This window comes from Oncorhynchus keta, unplaced genomic scaffold (assembly GCF_023373465.1).
Source record: "Oncorhynchus keta strain PuntledgeMale-10-30-2019 unplaced genomic scaffold, Oket_V2 Un_contig_3332_pilon_pilon, whole genome shotgun sequence".
Lineage (NCBI taxonomy): Eukaryota > Metazoa > Chordata > Actinopteri > Salmoniformes > Salmonidae > Oncorhynchus > Oncorhynchus keta.
The window spans coordinates 1-25,755 of record NW_026287200.1 but is presented as its reverse complement, the minus strand read 5'-3'; the positions used below and the strand labels follow the sequence as shown (position 1 = coordinate 25,755).

Genomic DNA, 25,755 nt, shown 5'->3' with positions numbered 1-25,755 from the left:
TTGGCCAGGGTGCTGGGTGCACTACTTTTACCAGGGTGCTGGGGGCTAGTGCACTACTTTGACCAGGGTGCTGGGGGCTAGTGCACTACTTTGACCAGGGTGCTGGAGGCTAGGGCCCTACTTTAACCAGGGTGCTGGGGGCTAGTGCCCTACATTGACCAGGGTGCTGGGGGTTAGTGCCCTACTTTGACCAGGGTGCTGGGATCTAGTGCACTACTTTGACCAGGGTGCTGGAGGCGAGGGCCCTACTTTAACCAGGGTGCTGGGGGCTAGTGCCCTACTTTGACCAGGGTGCTGGGGGCTAGTGCCCTACTTTGACCAGGGTGCTGGGGGCTAGTGCCCTACTTTGACCAGGGTGCTGGGGGCTAGTGCCCTACTTTGACCAGGGTGCTGGGGGCTACTTTGACAAGGGTGCTGGGGGCTAGTGCCCTACTTTTGACCAGGGTGCTGGGGGCTAGTGTCCTACTTTGGCCAGGGTGCTGGGTGCACTACTTTTACCAGGGTGCTGGGGGCTAGTGCACTACTTTGACCAGGGTGCTGGGGGCTAGTGCACTACTTTGACCAGGGTGCTAGGGGCTGGTGCCCTACTTTGACCAGGGTGCTGGGGGCTAGTGCCCTACTTTGACCAGGGTGCTGGGATCTAGTGCACTACTTTGACCAGGGTGCTGGAGGCGATGGCCCTACTTTGACCAGGGTGCTGGGGGCTAGTGCCCTACTTTGACCAGGGTGCTGGAGGCTAGGGCCCTACTTTGACCAGGGTGTTGGGGGCTAGTGCCCTACTTTGACCAGGGTGCTGGGATCTAGTGCACTACTTTGACCAGGGTGCTGGAGGCTAGGGCCCTACTTTAACCAGGGTGCTGGGGGCTAGTGCCCTACTTTGACCAGGGTGCTGGGGGCTAGTGCCCTACTTTGACCAGGGTGCTGGGTTCTAGTGCACTACTTTGACCAGGGTGCTGGAGGCGAGGGCCCTACTTTAACCAGGGTGCTGGGGGCTAGTGCCCTACTTTGACCAGGGTGCTGGGGGCTAGTGCCCTACTTTGACCAGGGTGCTGGGGGCTAGTGCCCTACTTTGACCAGGGTGCTGGGGGCTAGTGCACTACTTTGACCAGGGTGCTGGGGGCTAGTGCACTACTTTTACCAGGGTGCCGGGGGCTAGTGCACTACTTTGACCAGGGTGCTGTGGGCTAGTGCCCTACTTTGACCAGGGTGCTGGTGCACTACCTTGACCAGGGTGCTGGGGGCTAGTGCCCTACTTTGACCAGGGTGCTGGGTGCTAGTGCCCTACTTTGGCCAGGGTGCTGGGTGCACTACTTTTACCAGGGTGCTGGGGGCTAGTGCACTACTTTGACCAGGGTGCTGGGGGCTAGTGCACTACTTTGACCAGGGTGCTAGGGGCTGGTGCCCTACTTTGACCAGGGTGCTGGGGGCTAGTGCCCTACTTTGACCAGGGTGCTGGGATCTAGTGCACTACTTTGACCAGGGTGCTGGAGGCGATGGCCCTACTTTGACCAGGGTGCTGGGGGCTAGTGGCCTACTTTGACCAGGGTGCTGGAGGCTAGGGCCCTACTTTGACCAGGGTGTTGGGGGCTAGTGCCCTACTTTGACCAGGGTGCTGGGATCTAGTGCACTACTTTGACCAGGGTGCGGCTAGGGCCCTACTTTAACCAGGGTGCTGGGGGCTAGTGCCCTACTTTGACCAGGGTGCTGGGGGTTAGTGCCCTACTTTGACCAGGGTGCTGGGATCTAGTGCACTACTTTGACCAGGGTGCTGGAGGCGAGGGCCCTACTTTAACCAGGGTGCTGGGGGCTAGTGCCCTACTTTGACCAGGGTGCTGGGGGCGAGTGCCCTACTTTGACCAGGGTGCTGGGGCTAGTGCCCTACTTTGACCAGGGTGCTGGAGGCTAGGGCCCTACTTTGACCAGGGTGCTGGGGGTTAGTGCCCTACTTTGACCAGGGTGCTGGGATCTAGTGCACTACTTTGACCAGGGTGCTGGAGGCTAGGGCCCTACTTTGACCAGGGTGCTGGGGGCTAGTGCCCTACTTTGACCAGGGTGCTGGGGGCTAGTGCCCTACTTTGACCAGGGTGCTGGGTTCTAGTGCACTACTTTGACCAGGGTGCTGGAGGCGAGGGCCCTACTTTAACCAGGGTGCTGGGGGCTAGTGCCCTACTTTGACCAGGGTGCTGGGGGCTAGTGCCCTACTTTGACCAGGGTGCTGGGATCTAGTGCCCTACTTTGACCAGGGTGCTGGGGGCTAGTGCCCTACTTTGACCAGGGTGCTGGGGGCTAGTGCACTACTTTGACCAGGGTGCTGGGGGCTAGTGCACTACTTTTACCAGGGTGCCGGGGGCTAGTGCACTACTTTGACCAGGGTGCTGGGGGCTAGTGCCCTACTTTGACCAGGGTGCTGGTGCACTACCTTGACCAGGGTGCTGGGGGCTAGTGCCCTACTTTGACCAGGGTGCTGGGTGCTAGTGCCCTACTTTGGCCAGGGTGCTGGGTGCTAGTGCCCTACTTTGACCAGGGTGCTGGGTGCTAGTGCACTACTTTGACCAGGGTGCTGGGGGCTAGTGCACTACTTTTACCAGGGTGCTGGGGGCTAGTGCACTACTTTGACCAGGGTGCTGGGGGCTAGTGCACTACTTTGACCAGGGTGCTGGGGGCTGGTGCCCTACTTTGACCAGGGTGCTGGGGGCTAGTGCCCTACTTTGACCAGGGTGCTGGGGGCTAGTGCCCTACTTTGACCAGGGTGCTAGGGGCTGGTGCCCTACTTTGACCAGGGTGCTGGGGGCTAGTGCCCTACTTTGACCAGGGTGCTGGGGGCTAGTGCCCTACTTTGACCAGGGTGCTTTGGGCTAGTGCCCTACTTTGACCAGGGTGCTGGGGGCTAGTGCCCTACTTTGACCAGGGTGCTGGGGGCTAGTGCCCTACTTTGACCAGGGTGCTTTGGGCTAGTGCCCTACTTTGACCAGGGTGCTGGGGGCTAGTGCCCTACTTTGACCAGGGTGCTTTGGGCTAGTGCCCTACTTTGACCAGGGTGCTGGGGGCTAGTGCCCTACTTTGACCAGGGTGCTGGGGGCTAGTGCCCTACTTTGACCAGGGTGCTTTGGGCTAGTGCCCTACTTTGACCAGGGTGCTGGGGGCTAGTGCCCTACTTTGACCAGGGTGCTTTGGGCTAGTGCCCTACTTTGACCAGGGTGCTGGGGGCTAGTGCCCTACTTTGACCAGGGTGCTTTGGGCTAGTGCCCTACTTTGACCAGGGTGCTGGGGGCTAGTGCCCTACTTTGACCAGGGTGCTGGGGGCTAGTGCCCTACTTTGACCAGGGTGCTGGAGGCTAGTGCCCTACTTTGACCAGGGTGCTGGGGGCTAGTGCCCTACTTTGACCAGGGTGCTTTGGGCTAGTGCCCTACTTTGACCAGGGTGCTGGGGGCTAGTGCCCTACTTTGACCAGGGTGCTTTGGGCTAGTGCCCTACTTTGACCAGGGTGCTGGGGGCTAGTGCCCTACTTTGACCAGGGTGCTGGGGGCTAGTGCCCTACTTTGACCAGGGTGCTGGGGGCTAGTGCCCTACTTTGACCAGGGTGCTGGGGGCTAGCGCCCTACTTTGACCAGGGTGCTGGGGGCTAGTGCCCTACTTTGACCAGGGTGCTGGGGGCTAGTGCACTATATTATCACAGGATACCAGTTCAGACAGACTACACAGTTTAAATCACAACAGCTTTTTATGTGAAACGACACACTATAACATGGTTCCACTAGGCAGTCAGCATCACATCCTGTCACTGGTCCGACTGACCATTAGTGACATCACATCCTGTCACTGGTCAGACTGACCATTAGTGACATCACATCCTGTCACTGGTCAGACTGACCATTAGTGACATCACATCCTGTCACTGGTCAGACTGACCATTAGTGACATCACATCCTGTCACTGGTCAGACTGACCATTAGTAACATCACATCCTGTCACTGGTCAGACTGACCATTAGTGACATCACATCCTGTCACTAGAAAGCAGTACAGAATCAGTCACCAGCTCAATATCAGCAGTCTCTTTGTGATAGCGACACGTATCAGCAAACACCACACATTTTCAAAGTCTGAAGGATTATTTCATTTTTGGTTCTTTTACTTTTGTTAAAATATCCTACATACACAGCACCCTTTTCTTAAGTCCCTGGGGACCAAAGGCTGCAGCAGTCAGTGTTGTCTTCTCTACCCCAGCACACACACGGAGGGCTCAGTATAAGGGTACTCTGCTGCATGTTGCCATGCTAAATAAATACATTAGAACAGCTCATAAATGTCACTCCTTATTTAAGTGTCCTTGCTTTGGCCTGATAGGGCTCCCACATAGGTCTCTGTCCCAAACTAAAGCACTACGTTTGAATAGGGTTCCACTAGAGGTGTCCTCGAGCTGCTACAGGCCTGGAGAGAGATGACTCCACTAGAGGTGTCCTCGAGCTGCTACAGGCCTGGAGAGAGATGACTCCACTAGAGGTGTCCTCGAGCTGCTACAGGTCTGGAGAGAGATGACTCTACTAGAGGTGTCCTCGAGTTGCTACAGGCCTGGAGAGAGATGACTCCACTAGAGGTGTCCTCGAGCTGCTACAGGCCTGGAGAGAGATGACTCTACTAGAGGTGTCCTCGAGCTGCTTACAGGCCTGGAGAGAGATGACTCTACTAGAGGTGTCCTCGAGCTGCTACAGGCCTGGAGAGAGATGACTCTACTAGAGGTGTCCTCGAGCTGCTACAGGCCTGGAGAGAGATGACTCTACTAGAGGTGTCCTCGAGCTGCTACAGGCCTGGAGAGAGATGACTCTACTAGAGGTGTCCTCGAGCTGCTACAGGCCTGGAGAGAGATGACTCTACTAGAGGTGTCCTCGAGGTGCTACAGGCCTGGAGAGAGATGACTCCACTAGAGGTGTCCTCGAGCTGCTACAGGCCTGGAGAGAGATGACTCTACTAGAGGTGTCCTCGAGGTGCTACAGGCCTGGAGAGAGATGACTCTACTAGAGGTGTCCTCGAGCTGCTACAGGCCTGGAGAGAGATGACTCTACTAGAGGTGTCCTCGAGCTGCTACAGGCCTGGAGAGAGATGACTCTACTAGAGGTGTCCTCGAGCTGCTACAGGCCTGGAGAGAGATGACTCCACTAGAGGTGTCCTCGAGCTGCTACAGGCCTGGAGAGAGATGACTCCACTAGAGGTGTCCTCGAGCTGCTACAGGCCTGGAGAGAGATGACTCTACTAGAGGTGTCCTCGAGCTGCTACAGGCCTGGAGAGAGATGACTCTACTAGAGGTGTCCTCGAGCTGCTACAGGCCTGGAGAGAGATGACTCTACTAGAGGTGTCCTCGAGCTGCTACAGGCCAATCACTTTTTGACAGCCCTTTTGATTTAAACACAACTTTCCGCCCATCGAAGAAGAAGTCAGGAAGTGACGTTTGGGACCTGAATGCCAAAACATTCAGGACATAAAGGTCCTCAAAGTCGACCCGTTTTGCATACCCCACCATACCACGAGACATCACTGGAAAAAATGTATGGTTGAGATTGATATCATTTAAGAGCTTACAAACAGGGTTATCATACGATTTAATCATTTCTTGAAAAAAATATGTTTTAATAAAAATGTGGACATTATTTAATGCTTTAACATAAATTAACAAAGTGTAAACTCTTTTTCATATCTGCATTTTGTAGCTTAGACCCCATTTCACATCATCTGAGGTTGTGTTGTCCATCGGTTGAGACACAGAATGGGTGTCATACATTCTACTAGGTCAACCTTGAGCACCTTTATGTCTTCGATGTTTTGGCATTCAGGTCCCGAAGGTCACTTTCTGACCTCTTCTACAATGGGTCACTACGTATGGAAGGTTTTGTTCAAATTGAAAGGGGTGCTATCAAAAGGTCATCGAAATCAAATCCCCAGATCCCAGATGGTGACTCAGTGGAGACCAGGGCAGAGACAGAGAGGTGGAACAGCGTGGAGACCAGGGACAGAGAGGTGGAGCAGCGTGGAGACCAGGGCAGAGACAGAGATGTGGAGCAGCGTGGAGAACAGGGCAGGGACAGAGATGTGGAGCAGCGTGGAGACCAGGGACAGAGATGTGGAGCAGCGTGGAGACCAGGGCAGAGACAGAGATGTGGAGCAGCGTGGAGAACAGGGCAGAGACAGAGATGTGGAGCAGCGTGGAGACCAGGGACAGAGATGTGGAGCAGCGTGGAGACCAGGGCAGAGACAGAGATGTGGAGCAGCGTGGAGACCAGGGCAGAGACAGAGATGTGGAGCAGCGTGGAGACCAGGGACAGAGACAGAGATGTGGAGCAGCGTGGAGACCAGGGACAGAGACAGAGATGTGGAGCAGCGTGGAGACCAGGGCAGAGACAGAGATGTGGAGCAGCGTGGAGACCAGGGCAGAGACAGAGATGTGGAGCAGCGTGGAGACCAGGGCAGAGACAGAGATGTGGAGCAGCGTGGAGACCAGGGCAGAGACAGAGATGTGGAGCAGCATGGAGACCAGGGACAGAGACAGAGATGTGGAGCAGCGTGGAGACCAGGGCAGAGACAGAGATGTGGAGCAGCGTGGAGAACAGGGCAGAGACAGAGATGTGGAGCAGCGTGGAGACCAGGGACAGAGATGTGGAGCAGCGTGGAGACCAGGGACAGAGACAGAGATGTGGAGCAGCGTGGAGACCAGGGCAGAGATGTGGAGCAGCGTGGAGACCAGGGACAGAGACAGATGTGGAGCAGCGTGGAGATGGACATGACAGCAGATCCCAGATGGTGACCCAGTAGATCTCTGTGAACTAGTAGATCTAAGAATCTGCCAGGGCCAGGTTCTTAGACTGGATCTTAGCCAAGTGGTCTAGAATCCCTGCTTCAATCTTGTCACACTGAGCCAGGAATCCCTGGAGGAGGAACAGGAAGAGGAGACAGCAGTTGTTCTTAGATCATCGTAGTAATAAAAACTAGTAACAACTTATTAACAGCATGGTTTTATATTACTCAAGTGGAACAAGGACTCAGAGTTCATCAGAAATGAAAACAGACTCACCTGAACTGTTTTTATTAGACCCTTTTTCTTCATCCGACAGTCACCAAAGTTCTCTGGTAAAGTCTGTTAACACAACACAGTTGTTTTAGTGGTTACAGAGTAAGCTGTGATAAGACCAGCAGCTCGGGATTCTCTACTCAACCAATCTGTGTTACCATAGAGTCCACCTGACTAGAACTACATGTGCTTGTTAATAAGGTTGTGTTACCATAGAGTCCACCTGCTTTAGGAGCAGTACTAAGGAGGGTTAAGGGGACCATTACTAAGTGTAGGAGGGTTAAGGGGACCAGTACTAAGTGTAGGAGGGTTAAGAGGACCAGCACTAAGTGTAGGAGGGTTAAGTGGACCAGCACTAAGTGTAGGAGGGTTAAGGGGACCAGCACTAAGTGTAGGAGGGTTAAGGGGACCAGTACTAAGTGTAGGAGGGTTAAGTGGACCAGCACTAAGTGTAGGAGGGTTAAGAGGACCAGCACTAAGTGTAGGAGGGTTAAGGGGACCAGTACTAAGTGTATGAGGGTTCAGGGGACCAGAACAAAGTGTAGGAGGGTTAAGTGTAGGAGGGTTAAGGGGACCAGTACTAAGTGTAGGAGGGTTAAGTGGACCAGTACTAAGTGTAGGAGGGTTAAGGGGGACCAGCACTAAGTGCAGGAAGGTTAAGGGGACCAGCACTAAGTGTAGGAGGGTTAAGGGGGACCAGCACTAAGTGCAGGAGGGTTAAGGGGACCAGCACTAAGTGTAGGAGGGTTAAGGGGGACCAGCACTAAGTGCAGGAAGGTTAAGGGGACCAGCACTAAGTTTAGGAGGGTTAAGGGGACCAGTACTAAATGTAGGAGGGTTAAGTGGACCAGCACTAAGTTTAGGAGGGTTAAGGGGACCAGTACTAAATGTAGGAGGGTTAAGGGGACCAGTACTAAGTGTAGGAGGGTTAAGGGGACCAGTACGAAGTGTAGGAGGGTTAAGGGGACCAGTACTAAGTGTAGGAGGGTTAAGGGGACCAGTACTAAGTGTAGGAGGGTTAAGGGAACCAGTACTAAGTGTAGGAGGGTTAGGGGACCAGTACTAAGTGTAGGAGGGTTAAGGGGACCAGCACTAAGTGTAGGAGGGTTAGGGGGACCAGCACTAAGTGTAGGAGGGTTAAGTGGACCAGCACTAAGTGTAGGAGGGTTAAGTGTAGGAGGGTTAGGGGGACCAGCACTAAGTGTAGGAGGGTTAAGTGGACCAGCACTAAGTGTAGGAGGGTTAAGAGGACCAGCACTAAGTGTAGGAGGGTTAAGGGGACCAGCACTAAGTGTAGGAGGGTTAAGTGTAGGAGGGTTAGGGGGACCAGCACTAAGTGTAGGAGGGTTAAGTGGACCAGCACTAAGTGTAGGAGAGTTAAGGGGACCAGCACTAAGTTTAGGAGGGTTAAGGGGACCAGTACTAAATGTAGGAGGGTTAAGGGACCAGTACTAAGTGTAGGAGGGTTAAGGGGACCAGTACGAAGTGTAGGAGGGTTAAGGGGACCAGTACTAAGTGTAGGAGGGTTAGGGGACCAGTACTAAGTGTATGAGGGTTAAGGGGACCAGTACTAAGTGTAGGAGGGTTAAGGGGACCAGTACGAAGTGTAGGAGGGTTAAGAGGACCAGTACGAAGTGTAGGAGGGTTAAGTGTAGGAGGGTTAAGGGGACCAGCACTAAGTGTAGGAGGGTTAAGGGGACCAGTACTAAGTGTAGGAGGGTTAAGGGACCATCACTAGGTGTAGGAGGGTTAAGGTGACTAGTACGAAGTGTAGGAGGGTTAAGTGTAGGTGGGTTAGGGGACCATCACTAGGTGTAGGAGGGTTAAGGGGACCAGTACGAAGTGTAGGAGAGTTAAGGGGACCAGTACTAAGTGTAGGAGGGTTAGGGGACCAGTACTAAGTGTAGGAGGGTTAAGTGTAGGGGGGTTAAGGGGACCAGTACGAAGTGTAGGAGGGTTAAGGGGACCAGTACTAAGTGTAGGAGGGTTAAGGGGACCAGTACTAAGTGTAGGAGGGTTAAGTGTAGGAGGGTTAAGGGGACCAGTACGAAGTGTAGGAGGGTTAGGGGGACCAGTACTAAGTGTAGGAGGGTTAGGGGGACCAGTACTAAGTGTAGGAGGGTTAAGTGTAGGGGGGTTAAGGGGACCAGTACGAAGTGTAGGAGGGTTAAGGGGACCAGTACTAAGTGTAGGAGGGTTAAGGGGACCAGTACTAAGTGTAGGAGGGTTAAGGGGACCAGTACTAAGTGTAGGAGGGTTAAGGGGACCAGTACTAAGTGTAGGAGGGTTAAGGGGACCAGTACTAAGTGTAGGAGGGTTAAGGGGACCAGTACTAAGTGTAGGAGGGTTAAGTGTAGGAGGGTTAAGGGGACCAGTACGAAGTGTAGGAGGGTTAGGGGGACCAGTACTAAGTGTAGGAGGGTTAAGGGGACCAGTACTAAGTGTAGGAGGGTTAAGGGGACCAGTACTAAGTGTAGGAGGGTTAAGTGTAGGAGGGTTAAGGGGACCAGTACTAAGTGTAGGAGGGTTAAGGGGACCAGTACTAAGTGTAGGAGGGTTAAGGGGACCAGTACTAAGTGTAGGAGGGTTAAGGGGACCAGTACTAAGTGTAGGAGGGTTAAGTGTAGGAGGGTTAAGGGGACCAGTACTAAGTGTAGGAGGGTTAAGGGGACCAGTACTAAGTGTAGGAGGGTTAAGGGGACCAGTACTAAGTGTAGGAGGGTTAAGGGGACCAGCACTAAGTGTAGGAGGGTTAAGGGGGACCAGCACTAAGTGCAGGAAGGTTAAGGGGACCAGCACTAAGTTTAGGAGGGTTAAGGGGACCAGTACTAAATGTAGGAGGGTTAAGTGGACCAGCACTAAGTTTAGGAGGGTTAAGGGGACCAGTACTAAATGTAGGAGGGTTAAGGGGACCAGTACTAAGTGTAGGAGGGTTAAGGGGACCAGTACGAAGTGTAGGAGGGTTAAGGGGACCAGTACTAAGTGTAGGAGGGTTAAGGGGACCAGTACTAAGTGTAGGAGGGTTAAGGGGACCAGTACTAAGTGTAGGAGGGTTAGGGGGACCAGTACTAAGTGTAGGAGGGTTAAGGGGACCAGCACTAAGTGTAGGAGGGTTAGGGGGACCAGCACTAAGTGTAGGAGGGTTAAGTGGACCAGCACTAAGTGTAGGAGGGTTAAGTGTAGGAGGGTTAGGGGGACCAGCACTAAGTGTAGGAGGGTTAAGTGGACCAGCACTAAGTGTAGGAGGGTTAAGAGGACCAGCACTAAGTGTAGGAGGGTTAAGGGGACCAGCACTAAGTGTAGGAGGGTTAAGTGTAGGAGGGTTAGGGGGACCAGCACTAAGTGTAGGAGGGTTAAGTGGACCAGCACTAAGTGTAGGAGAGTTAAGGGGGACCAGCACTAAGTTTAGGAGGGTTAAGGGGACCAGTACTAAATGTAGGAGGGTTAAGGGGACCAGTACTAAGTGTAGGAGGGTTAAGGGGACCAGTACGAAGTGTAGGAGGGTTAAGGGGACCAGTACTAAGTGTAGGAGGGTTAGGGGGACCAGTACTAAGTGTATGAGGGTTAAGGGGACCAGTACTAAGTGTAGGAGGGTTAAGGGGACCAGTACGAAGTGTAGGAGGGTTAAGAGGACCAGTACGAAGTGTAGGAGGGTTAAGTGTAGGAGGGTTAAGGGGACCAGCACTAAGTGTAGGAGGGTTAAGGGGACCAGTACTAAGTGTAGGAGGGTTAAGGGGACCATCACTAGGTGTAGGAGGGTTAAGGTGACTAGTACGAAGTGTAGGAGGGTTAAGTGTAGGTGGGTTAGGGGGACCATCACTAGGTGTAGGAGGGTTAAGGGGACCAGTACGAAGTGTAGGAGGGTTAAGTGTAGGAGGGTTAAGTGTAGGAGGGTTAAGGGGACCAGTACGAAGTGTAGGAGGGTTAAGTGTAGGAGGGTTAGGGGGACCATCACTAGGTGTAGGAGGGTTAAGGGGACCAGTACGAAGTGTAGGAGGGTTAAGGGGACCAGTACGAAGTGTAGGAGGGTTAAGTGTAGGTGGGTTAGGGGGACCATCACTAGGTGTAGGAGGGTTAAGGGGACCAGTACGAAGTGTAGGAGGGTTAAGTGTAGGAGGGTTAAGTGTAGGAGGGTTAAGGGGACCAGTACGAAGTGTAGGAGGGTTAAGTGTAGGAGGGTTAGGGGGACCATCACTAGGTGTAGGAGGGTTAAGGGGACCAGTACGAAGTGTAGGAGAGTTAAGGGGACCAGTACTAAGTGTAGGAGGGTTAGGGGGACCAGTACTAAGTGTAGGAGGGTTAAGTGTAGGGGGGTTAAGGGGACCAGTACGAAGTGTAGGAGGGTTAAGGGGACCAGTACTAAGTGTAGGAGGGTTAAGGGGACCAGTACTAAGTGTAGGAGGGTTAAGTGTAGGAGGGTTAAGGGGACCAGTACGAAGTGTAGGAGGGTTAGGGGGACCAGTACTAAGTGTAGGAGGGTTAGGGGGACCAGTACTAAGTGTAGGAGGGTTAAGTGTAGGGGGGTTAAGGGGACCAGTACGAAGTGTAGGAGGGTTAAGGGGACCAGTACTAAGTGTAGGAGGGTTAAGGGGACCAGTACTAAGTGTAGGAGGGTTAAGGGGACCAGTACTAAGTGTAGGAGGGTTAAGGGGACCAGTACTAAGTGTAGGAGGGTTAAGGGGACCAGTACTAAGTGTAGGAGGGTTAAGGGGACCAGTACTAAGTGTAGGAGGGTTAAGTGTAGGAGGGTTAAGGGGACCAGTACGAAGTGTAGGAGGGTTAGGGGGACCAGTACTAAGTGTAGGAGGGTTAAGGGGACCAGTACTAAGTGTAGGAGGGTTAAGGGGACCAGTACTAAGTGTAGGAGGGTTAAGTGTAGGAGGGTTAAGGGGACCAGTACTAAGTGTAGGAGGGTTAAGGGGACCAGTACTAAGTGTAGGAGGGTTAAGGGGACCAGTACTAAGTGTAGGAGGGTTAAGGGGACCAGTACTAAGTGTAGGAGGGTTAAGTGTAGGAGGGTTAAGGGGACCAGTACGAAGTGTAGGAGGGTTAGGGGGACCAGTACTAAGTGTAGGAGGGTTAAGTGTAGGAGGGTTAAGGGGACCAGTACGAAGTGTAGGAGGGTTAGGGGGACCAGTACTAAGTGTAGGAGGGTTAAGTGTAGGGGGTTAAGGGGACCAGTACGAAGTGTAGGAGGGTTAAGGGGACCAGTACTAAGTGTAGGAGGGTTAAGGGGACCAGTACTAAGTGTAGGAGGGTTAAGTGTAGGAGGGTTAAGGGGACCAGTACTAAGTGTAGGAGGGTTAAGTGTAGGAGGGTTAAGGGGACCAGTACGAAGTGTAGGAGGGTTAAGGGGACCAGTACTAAGTGTAGGAGGGTTAAGTGTAGGAGGGTTAAGGGGACCAGTACTAAGTGTAGGAGGGTTAAATGTAGGAGGGTTAAGGGGACCAGTACTAAGTGTAGGAGGGTTAAGGGGACCAGTACTAAGTGTAGGAGGGTTAAGTGTAGGAGGGTTAAGGGGACCAGTACTAAGTGTAGGAGGGTTAAGTGTAGGAGGGTTAAGGGGACCAGTACTAAGTGTAGGAGGGTTAAGGGGACCAGTACTAAGTGTAGGAGGGTTAAGTGTAGGAGGGTTAAGGGGACCAGTACTAAGTGTAGGAGGGTTAAGTGTAGGAGGGTTAAGGGGACCAGTACTAGGTGTAGGAGGGTTAAGGGGGACCAGTACGAAGTGTAGGAGGGTTAAGGGGACCAGTACTAAGTGTAGGAGGGTTAAGTGTAGGAGGGTTAAGTGTAGGAGGGTTAGGGGGACCAGCACTAGGTGTAGGAGGGTTAAGGGGACCAGTACGAAGTGTAGGAGGGTTAAGTGTAGGAGGGTTAGGGGACCAGCACTAGGTGTAGGAGGGTTAGGGCTGTGTTACCATAGAGTCCACCTGCTCTACAATCTTCATGAACTGTTCAGATGCCACCTTCACTCTTTGGTCCAGTCTCCCCAGCGCCTCAGCCTGCAGGTCTTTAGCTAGGAACCCCTATAGAACAACAGTAACAGGAAAGTACAAAGAAAAGCTATCTCCTGTGTACATGTAATGTGTAGATACTGTGTGGGTGCTGACAAGTGCAGGCTCTTGCTTCACTCTCTCCGGGCATTATCTGTGCTAACACTACTGCTGGGTCTCAGTTTGGTAAGGATGTTGAACCAGGACCATACCAGTAATACTCCTTAGTATTGTGGCAAGGACACAAAACACGATGCGGATTTAACTTGTCTAGGAAACAAACATCATAGAGTCACATGTATTTATTTTCTAAGCTATAGCACACAATATTTTACATAGCAAGAGTTGTGTGCTTCCTGGTTTAGTATCATCACAGTCCTAGTATATATTCACATGTAAAGTGCCTTTGGAAAGTATTCTTCCTTACTCGGCTTATTCCACATTTTGTTGTGTTTCAGCCTGAATGGATCCAATCTTTTTTTTCTACACATAATACCCTATAATGACAAAGTGAAAACATGTTTTTAGACATTTTTAGAAAAGTATTCAAAATTAAATACAGAAATATTTAATTTACTTTGTAGAATCACCTTTTTGCAGTGATTACAGCTGTGAGTCTTTCTGGGTGAGTCTCTAAGAGTGATTACAACTGTGAGTCTTTCTGGGTAAGTCTCTAAGAGCTGTGAGTCTTTCTGGGTGAGTCTCTAAGAGCTTTGCACACCTGGATTTTACAATATTTGCCCATTCATCTTTAAATTCTTCAAACTCTGACAAGTTGATTGCTGATCATTCAAGTCTCGTCATATTTTTTTATAGCTGATTTATGTCAAAACTATAACTAGGCCACTCAGGAACATTCCATGAGGTCTGCACAATGCATCACCGGGGGCAAACTACCTGCCCTCCAGGACACCTACACCACCCGATGTTACAGGAAGGCCAAAAAGATCATCAAGGACAACAACCACCCGAGCCACTATCTGTTCACCCCGCTATCATCCAGAAGGCGAGGTCAGTACAGGTGCATCAAAGCTGGGACCGAGAGACTGAAAAACAGCTTCTATCTCAAGGCCATCAGACTGTTAAACAGCCACCACTAATATTGAGTGGCTGCTGCCAACACACTGACTAAACTCCAGCCACTTTAATAATGGGAATTGATGGAAATTGATGTCAAATATATCACTAGCCACTTTAAACAATGCTACTTAATATAATATTTACATACCCTACATTACTCATCTCATATGTACAGTGCCGTGCGAAAGTATTCGGCCCCCTTGAACTTTGAGACCTTTTGCCAAATTTCAAGCTTCAAACATAAAGATATAAAACTGTATTTTTTTTGTGAAGAATCAACAACAAGTGGGACACAATCATGAAGTGGAACGACATTTATTGGATATTTCAAACTTTTTTAACAAATCAAAAACTGAAAAATTGGGCGTGCAAAATTATTCAGCCCCTTTACTTTCAGTGCAGCAAACTCTCTCCAGAAGTTCAGTGAGGATCTCTGAATGATCCAATGTTGACCTAAATGACTAATGATGATAAATACAATACACCTGTGTGTAATCAAGTCTCCGTATAAATGCACCTGCACTGTGATAGTCTCAGTGGTCCGTTAAAAGCACAGAGAGCATCATGAAGAACAAGGAACACACCAGGCAGGTCCGAGATACTGTTGTGAAGAAGTTTAAAGCCAGATTTGGATACAAAAAGATTTCCCAAGCTTTAAACATCCCAAAGAGCACTGTGAAAGCAATACTATTGAAATGGAAGGAGTATCAGACCACTGCAAATCTACCAAGACCTGGCCGTCCCTCTAAACCTTCAGCTCATACAAGGAGAAGACTGATCAGAGATGCAGCCAAGAGGCCCATGATCACTCTGGATGAACTGCAGAGATCTACAGCTGAGGTGGGAGACTCTGTCCATAGGACAACAATCAGTCGTATATTGCACAAATCTGGCCCTTATGGAAGAGTGGCAAGAAGAAAGCCATTTCTTAAAGATATACATAAAAAGTGTTGTTTAAAGTTTGCCACAAGCCACCTGGGAGACACACCAAACATGTGGAAGAAGGTGCTCTGGTCAGATGAAACCAAAATGTAACTTTTTGGCAACAATGCAAAACGTTATGTTTGGCGTAAAAGCAACACAGCTCATCACCCTGAATACACCATCCCCACTGTCAAACATGGTGGTGGCAGCATCATGGTTTGGGCCTGCTTTTCTTCAGCAGGGACAGGGAAGATGGTTAAAATTGATGGGAAGATGGATGGAGCCAAATACAGGACCATTCTGGAAAAAAACCTGATGGAGTCTGCAAAAGACCTGAGACTGGGACGGAGATTTGTCTTCCAACAAGACAATGATCCAAAACATAAAGCAAAATCTACAATGGAATGGTTCAAAAATAAACATATCCAGGTGTTAGAATGGCAAAGTCAATGTCCAGACCTGAATTCAATCGAGAATCTGTGGAAAGAACTGAAAACTGCTGTTCACAAATGCTCTCCATCCAACCTCACTGAGCTCGAGCTGTTTTGCAAGGAGGAATGGGTAATAATGTCAGTCTCTTGATGTGCAAAACTGATAGAGACATACCCCAAGCGACTTACAGCTGTAATCGCAGCAAAAGGTGGCGCTACAAAGTATTAACTTAAGGGGGCTGAATAATTTTGCACGCCCCATTTTCAGTTTTTGATTTGTTAAAAAAGTTTGAAATATCCAATAAATGTCGTTCCACTTCATGATTGTGTCCCACTTGTTGTTGTTGATTCTTCACAAAAAAATACAGGTTTTATATCTTTATGTTTGAAGCCTGAAATGTGGCAAAAGGTCGCAAAGTTCAAGGGGGCCGAATACTTTCGCAAGGCACTGTATACGTATATACTGTACTCTATATCATCTACTGCATCCTTATGTAATACATGTATCACTAGCCACTTTAAACAATGCTACTTAATATAATGTTTACATACCCTACATTATTCATCTCATATGTATATGTATATACTGTACTCTATATCATCTACTGCATCTTTATGTAATACATGTATCACTAGCCACTTTAACTATGCCACTTTGTTTACATACTCATCTCATATGTATATACTGTACTCGATACCATCTACTGTATCTTGCCTATGCTGCTCTGTACCATCACTCATTCATATATCTTTATGTACATATTCTTTATCCCTTTGCACTTGTGTGTGTATAAGGTAGTAGTTGTGGAATTGTTAGGTTAGATTACTCGTTGGTTATTACTGCATTGTCGGAACTAGAAGCACAAGCATTTCGCTACTCGCATTAACATCTGCTAACCATGTGTATGAGGACCATTAACATCTGCTAACCATGTGTATGAGGACCATTAACATCTGCTAACCATGTGTATGAGGACCATTAACATCTGCTAACCATGTGTATGAGGACCATTAACATCTGCTAACCGTGTGTATGAGGACCATTAACATCTGCTAACCATGTGTATGAGGACCATTAACATCTGCTAACCGTGTGTGTGACAAATAAATTTGATTTGATAAGCAACTCCGGTGTAGATTTGTCTTTGTCTTTTAGGTTGTTGTCCTGCTGAAAGGTGAATGTCAACCATGGCCTATTACTTTAGTGCCTTGTTGCAAACAGGATGCATGTGTGGAATATCCTTCTTTTCACTCTGTCAATTAGGTTGTTAATATTGTGGAGTAACTAATGTTGTTGATCCATCCTTAGTTTTCTCCTGTCACAGCCATTAAACTCTGTAACTGTGTCATTGGCCTCAAGGTGAAATCCCTGATCGGTTTCCTTCATCTCCAGCAACTGAGTTAGGAAGGACGCCTGTATCTTTGTAGTGTTACATTCTGGGTTAAACTTGGAACACAGTATACTCAGAAGTATAGTATCTGAGGAGTGACGGAGACTGGTTTTTACATCAGAAGTCAACGGTTATCGGTTACGGGTGGAGATCTTTGGATTAGGCATCAAGGGGGCTGAGGTCAGATCCCCTTAAGGGAGAAACAATGGTTTGTTACCCCATCACTTCCTCTTCCTGTCGAACCATAATAGATGTACAGATTGGAGAGAAGGAGGAGGGCCTAAATTAGAGTATATATATATACTTGTGGTGGTGGAAACATGGTTTGTTACCCCATCACTTCCTCTTCCTGTCGAACCATAATAGATGTACAGATTGGAGAGAAGGAGGAGGGCCTAAATTAGAGTATATATATATACTTGTGGTGGTGGTGGAAACATATTTTGTCTAATGCAGCTGCATTGATCCTCTGGGAAGAATTCAACTTGGTTAAGCTTTCATAGTGTCCTTTGAGTTATTTACTGTGAATTAGAACCTAACAGTGGTGACTGGGTGTGTTGATACACCATCCAAAGTGTAGTTAATAACTTCACCATGTTCAAAGGGATATTCAAGAACTGCTTTTTATTTGATTTTTAACACATCTACCAATAGGTGCCCTTCTTTGCGAGGCACTGAAAAACCTCCCTGGTCACTGTGGTTGAATTTGTGCTTGAAATTCACTCCTCGATTGAGGGAACTTTTATTTATTTAGGCAAGTCAGTTAAGAACAAATTCTTATTTACAATGACGGCCTACAGATGTGTGGGGTACAGAGATGGGGTAGTCATTAAAAACTCCTGAACTTATTTACGCTTATTATTGACTCAAGACATTTCAGCTTTAAACATTTTTATCAATTAAAAAAATATTCTACAAACTAAATGTAACTTTGCCATGGGGGTATTGTGTGTAGATCAGTGACACAAAATCTTAAGTAAATACATTTTAACTTCGGTCTGTAACAACAAAAATGTGGAAAAGGTGAAGGCAATGTATATAATATGTAGATATAAAGTATCAGAACATACATTCTTCAGGCCTGTCAGCTCTCCATCCACCTTCTCCAGTTTCTTAGCCGTCTGTTCTACTGACTTCTCAATGTCCTTCAACTTCTTCAGCTCAGACTCCTCCTCTGGGCTGTTCTGAGAGGAGACAACACACGGGTCTGTATTCAAACCATTTTAGGAACAAATTATTAAAAACAAATATGTGAGTGCCAGTCAGCAGAACTAGGAAGGTCTTACCCTCTTTCCAATCATCATGAGTTTACATCCCTGTTTGATTCCAAAGCTGGACAGACTCTCCTCCATCTCCTTCAGTGACTTCCCTGAAACAACAGGACAGCATCATTTTGGGGCTTGAACCAGCTACCCTGTGGTTAGAGGTGAGTGCAATATACTACACCCTGTGCCATACAGTCCAGTCCTCTTGGCAGAGGCTGAACCAGCTACCCTGTGGTTAGAGGTGAGTTCAATATACTACACCCTGTGCCATACAGTCCAGTCCTCTTGGCAGAGGCTGAACCAGCTACCCTGTGGTTAGAGGTGAGTGCAATATACTACACCCTGTGCCATACAGTCCAGACCTCTTGGCAGAGGCTGAACCAGCTACCCTGTGGTTAGAGCATTTCACTGTTAGTCTACACCTGTTGTTTACCAAGCATTTTACTGTTAGTCTACACCTGTTGTTTACCAAGGACCCATCAGTCAGCATTTCACTGTTAGTCTACACCTGTTGTTTACCAAGGACCCAGTCAGTCAGCATTTCACTGTTAGTCTACACCTGTTGTTTACCAAGGACCCATCAGTCAGCATTTCACTGTTAGTCTACACCTGTTGTTTACCAAGCATTTTACTGTTAGTCTACACCTGTTGTTTACCAAGGACCCATCAGTCAGCATTTCACTGTTAGTCTACACCTGTTGTTTACCAAGGACCCAGTCAGTCAGCATTTCACTGTTAGTCTACACCTGTTGTTTACCAAGCATTTTACTGTTAGTCTACACCTGTTGTTTACCAAGGACCCATCAGTCAGCATTTCACTGTTAGTCTACACCTGTTGTTTACCAAGGACCCAGTCAGTCAGCATTTCACTGTTAGTCTACACCTGTTGTTTACCAAGGACCCATCAGTCAGCATTTCACTGTTAGTCTACACCTGTTGTTTACCAAGGACCCATCAGTCAGCATTTCACTGTTAGTCTACACCTGTTGTTTACCAAGGACCCATCAGTCAGCATTTTACTGTTAGTCTACACCTGTTGTTTACCAAGGACCCATCAGTCAGCATTTCACTGTTAGTCTACACCTGTTGTTTACCAAGGACCCATCAGTCAGCATTTCACTGTTAGTCTACACCTGTTGTTTACCAAGGACCCATCAGTCAGCATTTCACTGTTAGTCTACACCTGTTGTTTTCCAAGGACCCATCAGTCAGCATTTCACTGTTAGTCTACACCTGTTGTTTACCAAGGACCCATCAGTCAGCATTTCACTGTTAGTCTACACCTGTTGTTTACCAAGGACCCATCAGTCAGCATTTCACTGTTAGTCTACACCTGTTGTTTACCAAGGACCCATCAGTCAGCATTTGACTGTTAGTCTACACCTGTTGTTTACAGAGCATGTGACATAACATTTTGATTTGTTACTCTACCCTTAAAGATGAGTTTCTGTGCAGGCATCGGGACCCCGGTAACCTGAACCAGAGCATCAGAAAGGTCCTTCAGTATCGGTTCGTTCCCGTCCAGCCCCGTTACCGTGATGCTGTGCTTCGTAGAACCTGCATGGGGGTGAATTAGATGCAGAGTACTTTCATATAGCGGCTACATCAGAGACATTAGCCAGCTACACATCTCAGTAACTGATCGGTGCTTTTAGCAACATACACTAGTGTTGCATTCAATTGTATTGGTTTGCACAAAAACAGTCCATGGGAAGCCAGATGTTAAATACAACTCCATTTAGGACGGTTTTGTCATTATGACCGGGGGCAGTTGAGACAAAATATCATATTATTAAACTGACTTCCAAACGTAGGTCTGTTGTAGACCCACTTCCTCTCTGTTTACGTCCAAATGAAGAGTCGTGTGGACGAACAGGGAATAACCTGCGGGGGGCTTTGGGTAACGTTACGCAGAGAGGTGGTGGGTCTACAACAGACCAGAACGTGTTTCATAACACGACCGGTCTTAAATTCAACACTTTTAATGACCGACCGTCCTGCCAACCCATCGACAGACGGTACATTCAAATTAAAATCGTATTGATGCCGCGTTCAGATGCCAGTCGGAACTACGGAACTACGGAAACGTGTATTCAGAGTTTCCTAGTTCCGTCTAGCATGTGAACTGACGCATTAACATCTGGCTTCCCAAAGACTGTTTTGGTGCAATCCAATACATTTTAAAGCAAGACTAGTGTACATAAATACATCAGCATTTCAAAAGCACCTAGCAACGTATCTGACAACTAACTACCTGGCTAACTAACATCTCCTGCTGCGTGTAGCCAGCCAGCCCGGAGACTCCGACTATCCGACTACAGGCACCATCTCTTTGTCTTCCTTTTACGGGGTAATTAATATACATTAAACAAGCTGCAACATTCAAAGCAACGTGGTTGACTTTACCGTAAGCAACAGTGACCGTGACTGTATTCTCCGCCATTTCTGTGTAGCATGAGTGAAACCGCAAGAGGCCAGGGTTCCGGTTGGAAAGCACGCCATCCCATGAACACGGAGGGGACTGGCGGTACTGCAGCTTCACAGACGCTGTTTGGGTTGAGAAGGGTTACGGGCCCAACCCATACACAACCAATCAGTCGATATCATCGAGAACGATCATCAGAAACTACGCGACATGAATCAGACAGTGAAAAAAGTAACATGAAAAAGACAACAAAAAAAACGACAACTGAACAGCCATAGTTCTCGATTATATCGATTGATTGGTATTGAATGGGGTGGCCGGTCATAGCCGGATGTACCGTGGCTCAGGTTAAATCAAATCACATTTTATACACATGGTTCGCAGATGTTAATGTGAGTGAAGCAAAATGCTTCTGCTTCTAGTTCCGACAGTGCAGTAATAACCAACAAGTAATCTAACAATTCCACAACAACTACCTAATACACACAAATATAAAAGCGTCTGCTAAATGGCATATATTATAATATTGAGGGATGGAATAAGAATATGTACATATAAATATATGGATGACCGAACGGCACAGGCAAGATGCAGTAGATGGTATAAAATACAGTATATACATGTGAGATGAGTAATGTAAGATATGTAAACATTATTAAAGTGACATTATTTAAAGAGACTAGTGATCCATTTCTTTAAGTGGCTGGAGATTTGAGTCAGTATGTTGGCAGCAGCCTCTCTGTGTTAGTGATGGCTGTTTAACAGTCTGATGGCCTTGAGATAGAAGCTGTTTTTCAGTCTCTCGGTCCCAGCTTTGATGCACCTGTACCGACCTCGCCTTCTGGATGATAGCGGGGTGAACAGGCAGTGGCTCGGGTGGTTGTTACATTTACATTTACATTTAAGTCATTTAGCAGACGCTCTTATCCAGAGCGACCAACAACCTGAAAGGATGGGCCACCACCCTCGTTCTCCACTATTTAAATCTACAGTATTTAGTCCTACTTCAGGCCAACAACCTGAAAGGATGGGCCACCACCCTCGTTCTCCACTATTTAAATCTACAGTATTTAGTCCTACTTCAGGCCAACAACCTGAAAGGATGGGCCACCACCCTCGTTCTCCACTATTTAAATCTACAGTATTTAGTCCTACTTCAGGCCAACAACCTGAAAGGATGGGCCACCACCCTCGTTCTCCACTATTTAAATCTACAGTATTTAGTCCTACTTCAGGCCAACAACCTGAAAGGATGGGCCACCACCACTTAACACACCCTGTAACTCTTCTGATGTCTCGCACACCCAAATACCTCTCTGCAGCTGCCACCACAACCTACATTTTCTGAGACCTATGTTCCATCCCTGTAGTACAGTTGATAACCATTGCTATAAATACTAAAACTCCAATCTTACTGAAGCATTTATCACTTGTTGGCCCCTCCCTCTGTTCTGGGCCAGATCTACTAGTCACACCCCTCTCAGGATCCCTCCCTCTGTTCTGGGTCAGATCTACTAGTCACACCCTCCTCTCAGGATCCCTCCCTCTGTTCTGGGTCAGATCTACTAGTCACACCCCTCCTCTCAGGATCCCTCCCTCTGTTCTGGGTCAGATCTACTAGTCACACCCCTCCTCTCAGGATCCCTCCCTCTGTTCTGGGTCAGATCTACTAGTCACACCCCTCCTCTCAGGATCCCTCCCTCTGTTCTGGGTCAGATCTACTAGTCACACCCCTCCTCTCAGGATCCCTCCCTCTGTTCTGGGTCAGATCTACTAGTCACACCCCTCCTCTCAGGATCCCTCCCTCTGTTCTGGGTCAGATCTACTAGTCACACCCCTCCTCTCAGGATCCCTCCCTCTGTTCTGGGTCAGATCTACTAGTCACACCCCTCATCTCAGGATCCCTCCCTCTGTTCTGGGTCAGATCTACTACACCCCTCCTCTCAGGATCCTCCCTATGTTCTGGTACAGATCTACTAGTCACACAACGCCTCTCAGGATCCTTCCCCCTTGACCCACCTTCCTCTACTTTCTTCACTGCCTCAGCATATGACAATTTCTGCACTATATGACAACGTCTGCACTACTCTAACCCTGGAAACCTCAACCTGCCTCTCTCACACGGGACATTTCTGATTCCCAGGCTCCACGAGCACCCCCTACAATTAACACATACCACTACTTTCCGCAATGCTACACATTCCTTTGTCTCATTCTCTTGCACACTTCTCACACCTAGGAACCTCCCTTCTACACACTGCTGCTACATAGGAACCTCCCTCCTACACACTGCTGCTACATAGGAACCTCCCTCCTACACACTGCTGCTACACAGGAACCTCCCTCCTCCACACTGCTGCCACATAGGAACCTCCCTCCTACACACTGCTGCTACATAGGAACCTCCCTCCTCCACACTGCTGCTACCTAGGAACCTCCCTCCTCCACACTGCTGCCACATAGGAACCTCCCTCCTCCACACTGCTGCTACATAGGAACCTCCCTCCTCCACACTGCTGCTACCTAGGAACCTCCCTCCTCCACACTGCTGCTACATAGGAACCTCCCTCCTCCACACTGCTGCTACATAGGAACCTCCCTCCTCCACACTGCTGCCACATAGGAACCTCCCTCCTACACACTGCTGCCACATAGGAACCTCCCTCCTCCACACTGCTGCTACATAGGAACATCTAGGAACCTCCCTCCTACACACTGCTGCTACATAGGAACATCTAGGAACCTCCCTCCTACACACTGCTGCCACATAGGAACCTCCCTCCTACACACTGCTGCTACATAGGAACCTCCCTCCTCCACACTGCTGCCACATAGGAACCTCCCTCCTACACACTGCTGCCACATAGGAACCTCCCTCCTACACACTGCTGCCACATAGGAACCTCCTCCTACACACTGCTGCTACATAGGAACCTCCCTCCTCCACACTGCTGCTACATAGGAACCTCCCTCCTACACACTGCTGCCACATAGGAACCTCCCTCCTACACACTGCTGCTACATAGGAACCTCCCTCCTCCACACTGCTGCCACATAGGAACCTCCCTCCTACACACTGCTGCTACATAGGAACCTCCCTCCTACACACTGCTGCCACATAGGAACCTCCCTCCTACACACTGCTGCTACATAGGAACCTCCCTCCTACACACTGCTGCTACATAGGAACCTCCCTCCTACACACTGCTGCTACATAGGAACCTCCCTCCTACACACTGCTGCTACATAGGAACCTCCCTCCTACACACTGCTGCCACATAGGAACCTCCCTCCTCCACACTGCTGCTACATAGGAACCTCCCTCCTACACACTGCTGCCACATAGGAACCTCCCTCCTCCACACTGCTGCTATATAGGAACATCTAGGAACCTCCCTCCTACACACTGCTGCCACATAGGAACCTCCCTCTTACACACACTGCTGCCCACTGTAGCACAGTTGGTAGAGCATAGAGCATGGCGATTGTAACGCCAGGATAGTGGGTTCGATTCCCGGGACCACCCATACGTAGAATGTATGCACACATGACTGTAAGTCGCTTTGGATAAAAGCGTCTGCTAAATGGCATATATTATATTATTATTATATATATTACATAGGAACCTCCCTCCTACACACTGCTGCTACATAGGAACCTCCCTCCTACACACTGCTGCTACATAGGAACCTCCCTCCTACACACTGCTGCACATAGGAACCTTCCTCCTACACACTGCTGCTACATAGGAACCTCCCTCCTACACACTGCTGCTACATAGGAACCTCCCTCCTACACACTGCTGCTACATAGGAACCTCCCTCCTACACACTGCTGCTACATAGGAACCTCCCTCCTACACACTGCTGCCACATAGAACCTCCTCCTACACACTGCTGCTTCATAGGAATCTCCCTCCACACTGCTGCTACATAGGAACATCTAGGAACCTCCCTTCTACACACTGCTGCTACATAGGAACCTCCCTCCTCCACACTGCTGCTACATAGGAACATCTAGGAACCTCCCTCCTACACACTGCTGCCACATAGGAACCTCCCTCCTACACACTGCTGCTACATAGGAATCTCTCTCCTCCACACTGCTGCTATATAGGAACATCTAGGAACCTCCCTCCTACACACTGCTGTCACATAGGAACCTCCCTCCTCCACACTGCTGCTACATAGGAACCTCCCTCCTCCACACTGCTGCTACATAGGAACCTCCCTCCTCCACACTGCTGCTACATAGGAACCTCCCTCCTCCACACTGCTGCTACATAGGAACCTCCCTCCTACACACTGCTGCCACATAGGAACCTCCCTACTACACACTGCTGCTACATAGGAACCTCCCTCCTACACACTGCTGCTACATAGGAACCTCCCTCCTCCACACTGCTGCTACATAGGAACCTCCCCTACACACTGCTGCTACATAGGAACCTCCTCCTACACTGCTGCCACATAGGAACCTCCTCCTCCACACTGCTGTCACATAGGAACCTCCCTCCTACACACTGCTGCCACATAGGAACCTCCCTCCTACACACTGCTGCTACATAGGAACCTCCCTCCTACACACTGCTGCCACATAGGAACCTCCCTCCTACACACTGCTGCCACATAGGAACCTCCCTCCTACACACTGCTGCTACATAGGAACCTCCCTCCTACACACTGCTGCTACATAGGAACCTCCCTCCTCCACACTGCTGCCACATAGGAACCTCCCTCCTACACACTGCTGCTACATAGGAACCTCCCTCCTCCACACTGCTGCTACATAGGAACCTCCCTCCTACACACTGCTGCTACATAGGAACCTCTAGGAACCTCCCTCCTACACACTGCTGCTACATAGGAACCTCTAGGAACCTCCCTCCTACACACTGCTGCCACATAGGAACCTCCCTCCTACACACTGCTGCTACATAGGAACCTCCCTCCTACACACTGCTGCTACATAGGAACCTCCCTCCTACACACTGCTGCTACATAGGAACCTCCCTCCTACACACTGCTGCCACATAGGAACCTCCCTCCTACTCACTGCTGCTACACACTGCTGCTACATAGGAACCTCCCTCCTACACACTGCTGCTACATAGGAACCTCCCTCCTCCACACTGCTGCTACATAGGAACCTCCCTCCTACACACTGCTGCCACATAGGAACCTCCC

The 25,755-nt window shown here is 49.2% G+C and overlaps 1 protein-coding gene and 1 long non-coding RNA gene across 51 annotated transcripts; both read right to left on the bottom strand.

Moving 5' to 3' along the window:
* Positions 1-3,703: 3,703 nt before the first annotated feature.
* On the bottom strand, positions 3,704-21,331 carry LOC127923897 (BAG family molecular chaperone regulator 1-like). Of its 49 annotated transcripts, none has more exons than XM_052508080.1 (9): positions 20,551-21,331; positions 19,378-19,701; positions 18,891-19,327; positions 18,754-18,839; positions 18,166-18,703; positions 17,950-18,063; positions 12,979-13,086; positions 7,064-7,126; positions 3,704-6,917 (listed from the first exon to the last, which is right to left on the bottom strand). In XM_052508080.1, exons 5-9 carry the CDS (start codon positions 18,229-18,231, stop codon positions 6,825-6,827), a joined length of 444 nt encoding a protein of 147 aa, XP_052364040.1. In that variant the 5' UTR covers positions 18,232-18,703; positions 18,754-18,839; positions 18,891-19,327; positions 19,378-19,701; positions 20,551-21,331; the 3' UTR covers positions 3,704-6,824. The 49 variants fall into 49 exon arrangements, with proteins under 49 accessions (XP_052364040.1, XP_052364038.1, XP_052364048.1 ...); XM_052508078.1 differs by having other exon boundaries at positions 18,166-18,753; positions 18,790-18,839; XM_052508088.1 differs by having other exon boundaries at positions 18,166-18,652; positions 18,790-18,890; positions 18,927-19,327.
* Positions 21,332-22,733: 1,402 nt separating this feature from the next.
* Positions 22,734-25,628, bottom strand: LOC127923896 (uncharacterized). 2 transcript variants are annotated; one of them, XR_008116056.1, is made up of 7 exons: positions 25,482-25,628; positions 25,238-25,439; positions 25,110-25,173; positions 24,323-24,418; positions 23,760-23,855; positions 23,504-23,599; positions 22,734-22,908 (listed from the first exon to the last, which is right to left on the bottom strand). It is a non-coding gene; the product is annotated as an uncharacterized LOC127923896 (long non-coding RNA). The 2 variants fall into 2 exon arrangements; XR_008116055.1 differs by lacking the exon at positions 25,110-25,173 and having other exon boundaries at positions 23,504-23,855; positions 24,291-24,386; positions 25,174-25,439.
* Positions 25,629-25,755: the final 127 nt, after the last annotated feature.

Coding starts and splice junctions, on each gene's coding strand:
- LOC127923897 (XM_052508064.1), bottom strand. CDS start 18,231: ATGGAGGAGAGTCTGTCCAGCTTTGGAATCAAACAGGGATGTAAACTC. Junction 18,064..18,165: donor TCATGATGATTGGAAAGAGG/GTAAGACCTTCC, acceptor GTCTCCTCTCAG/AACAGCCCAGAGGAGGAGTC. Junction 7,127..12,978: donor TAGAGCAGGTGGACTCTATG/GTAACACAGCCC, acceptor TTGTGTTAACAG/ACTTTACCAGAGAACTTTGG.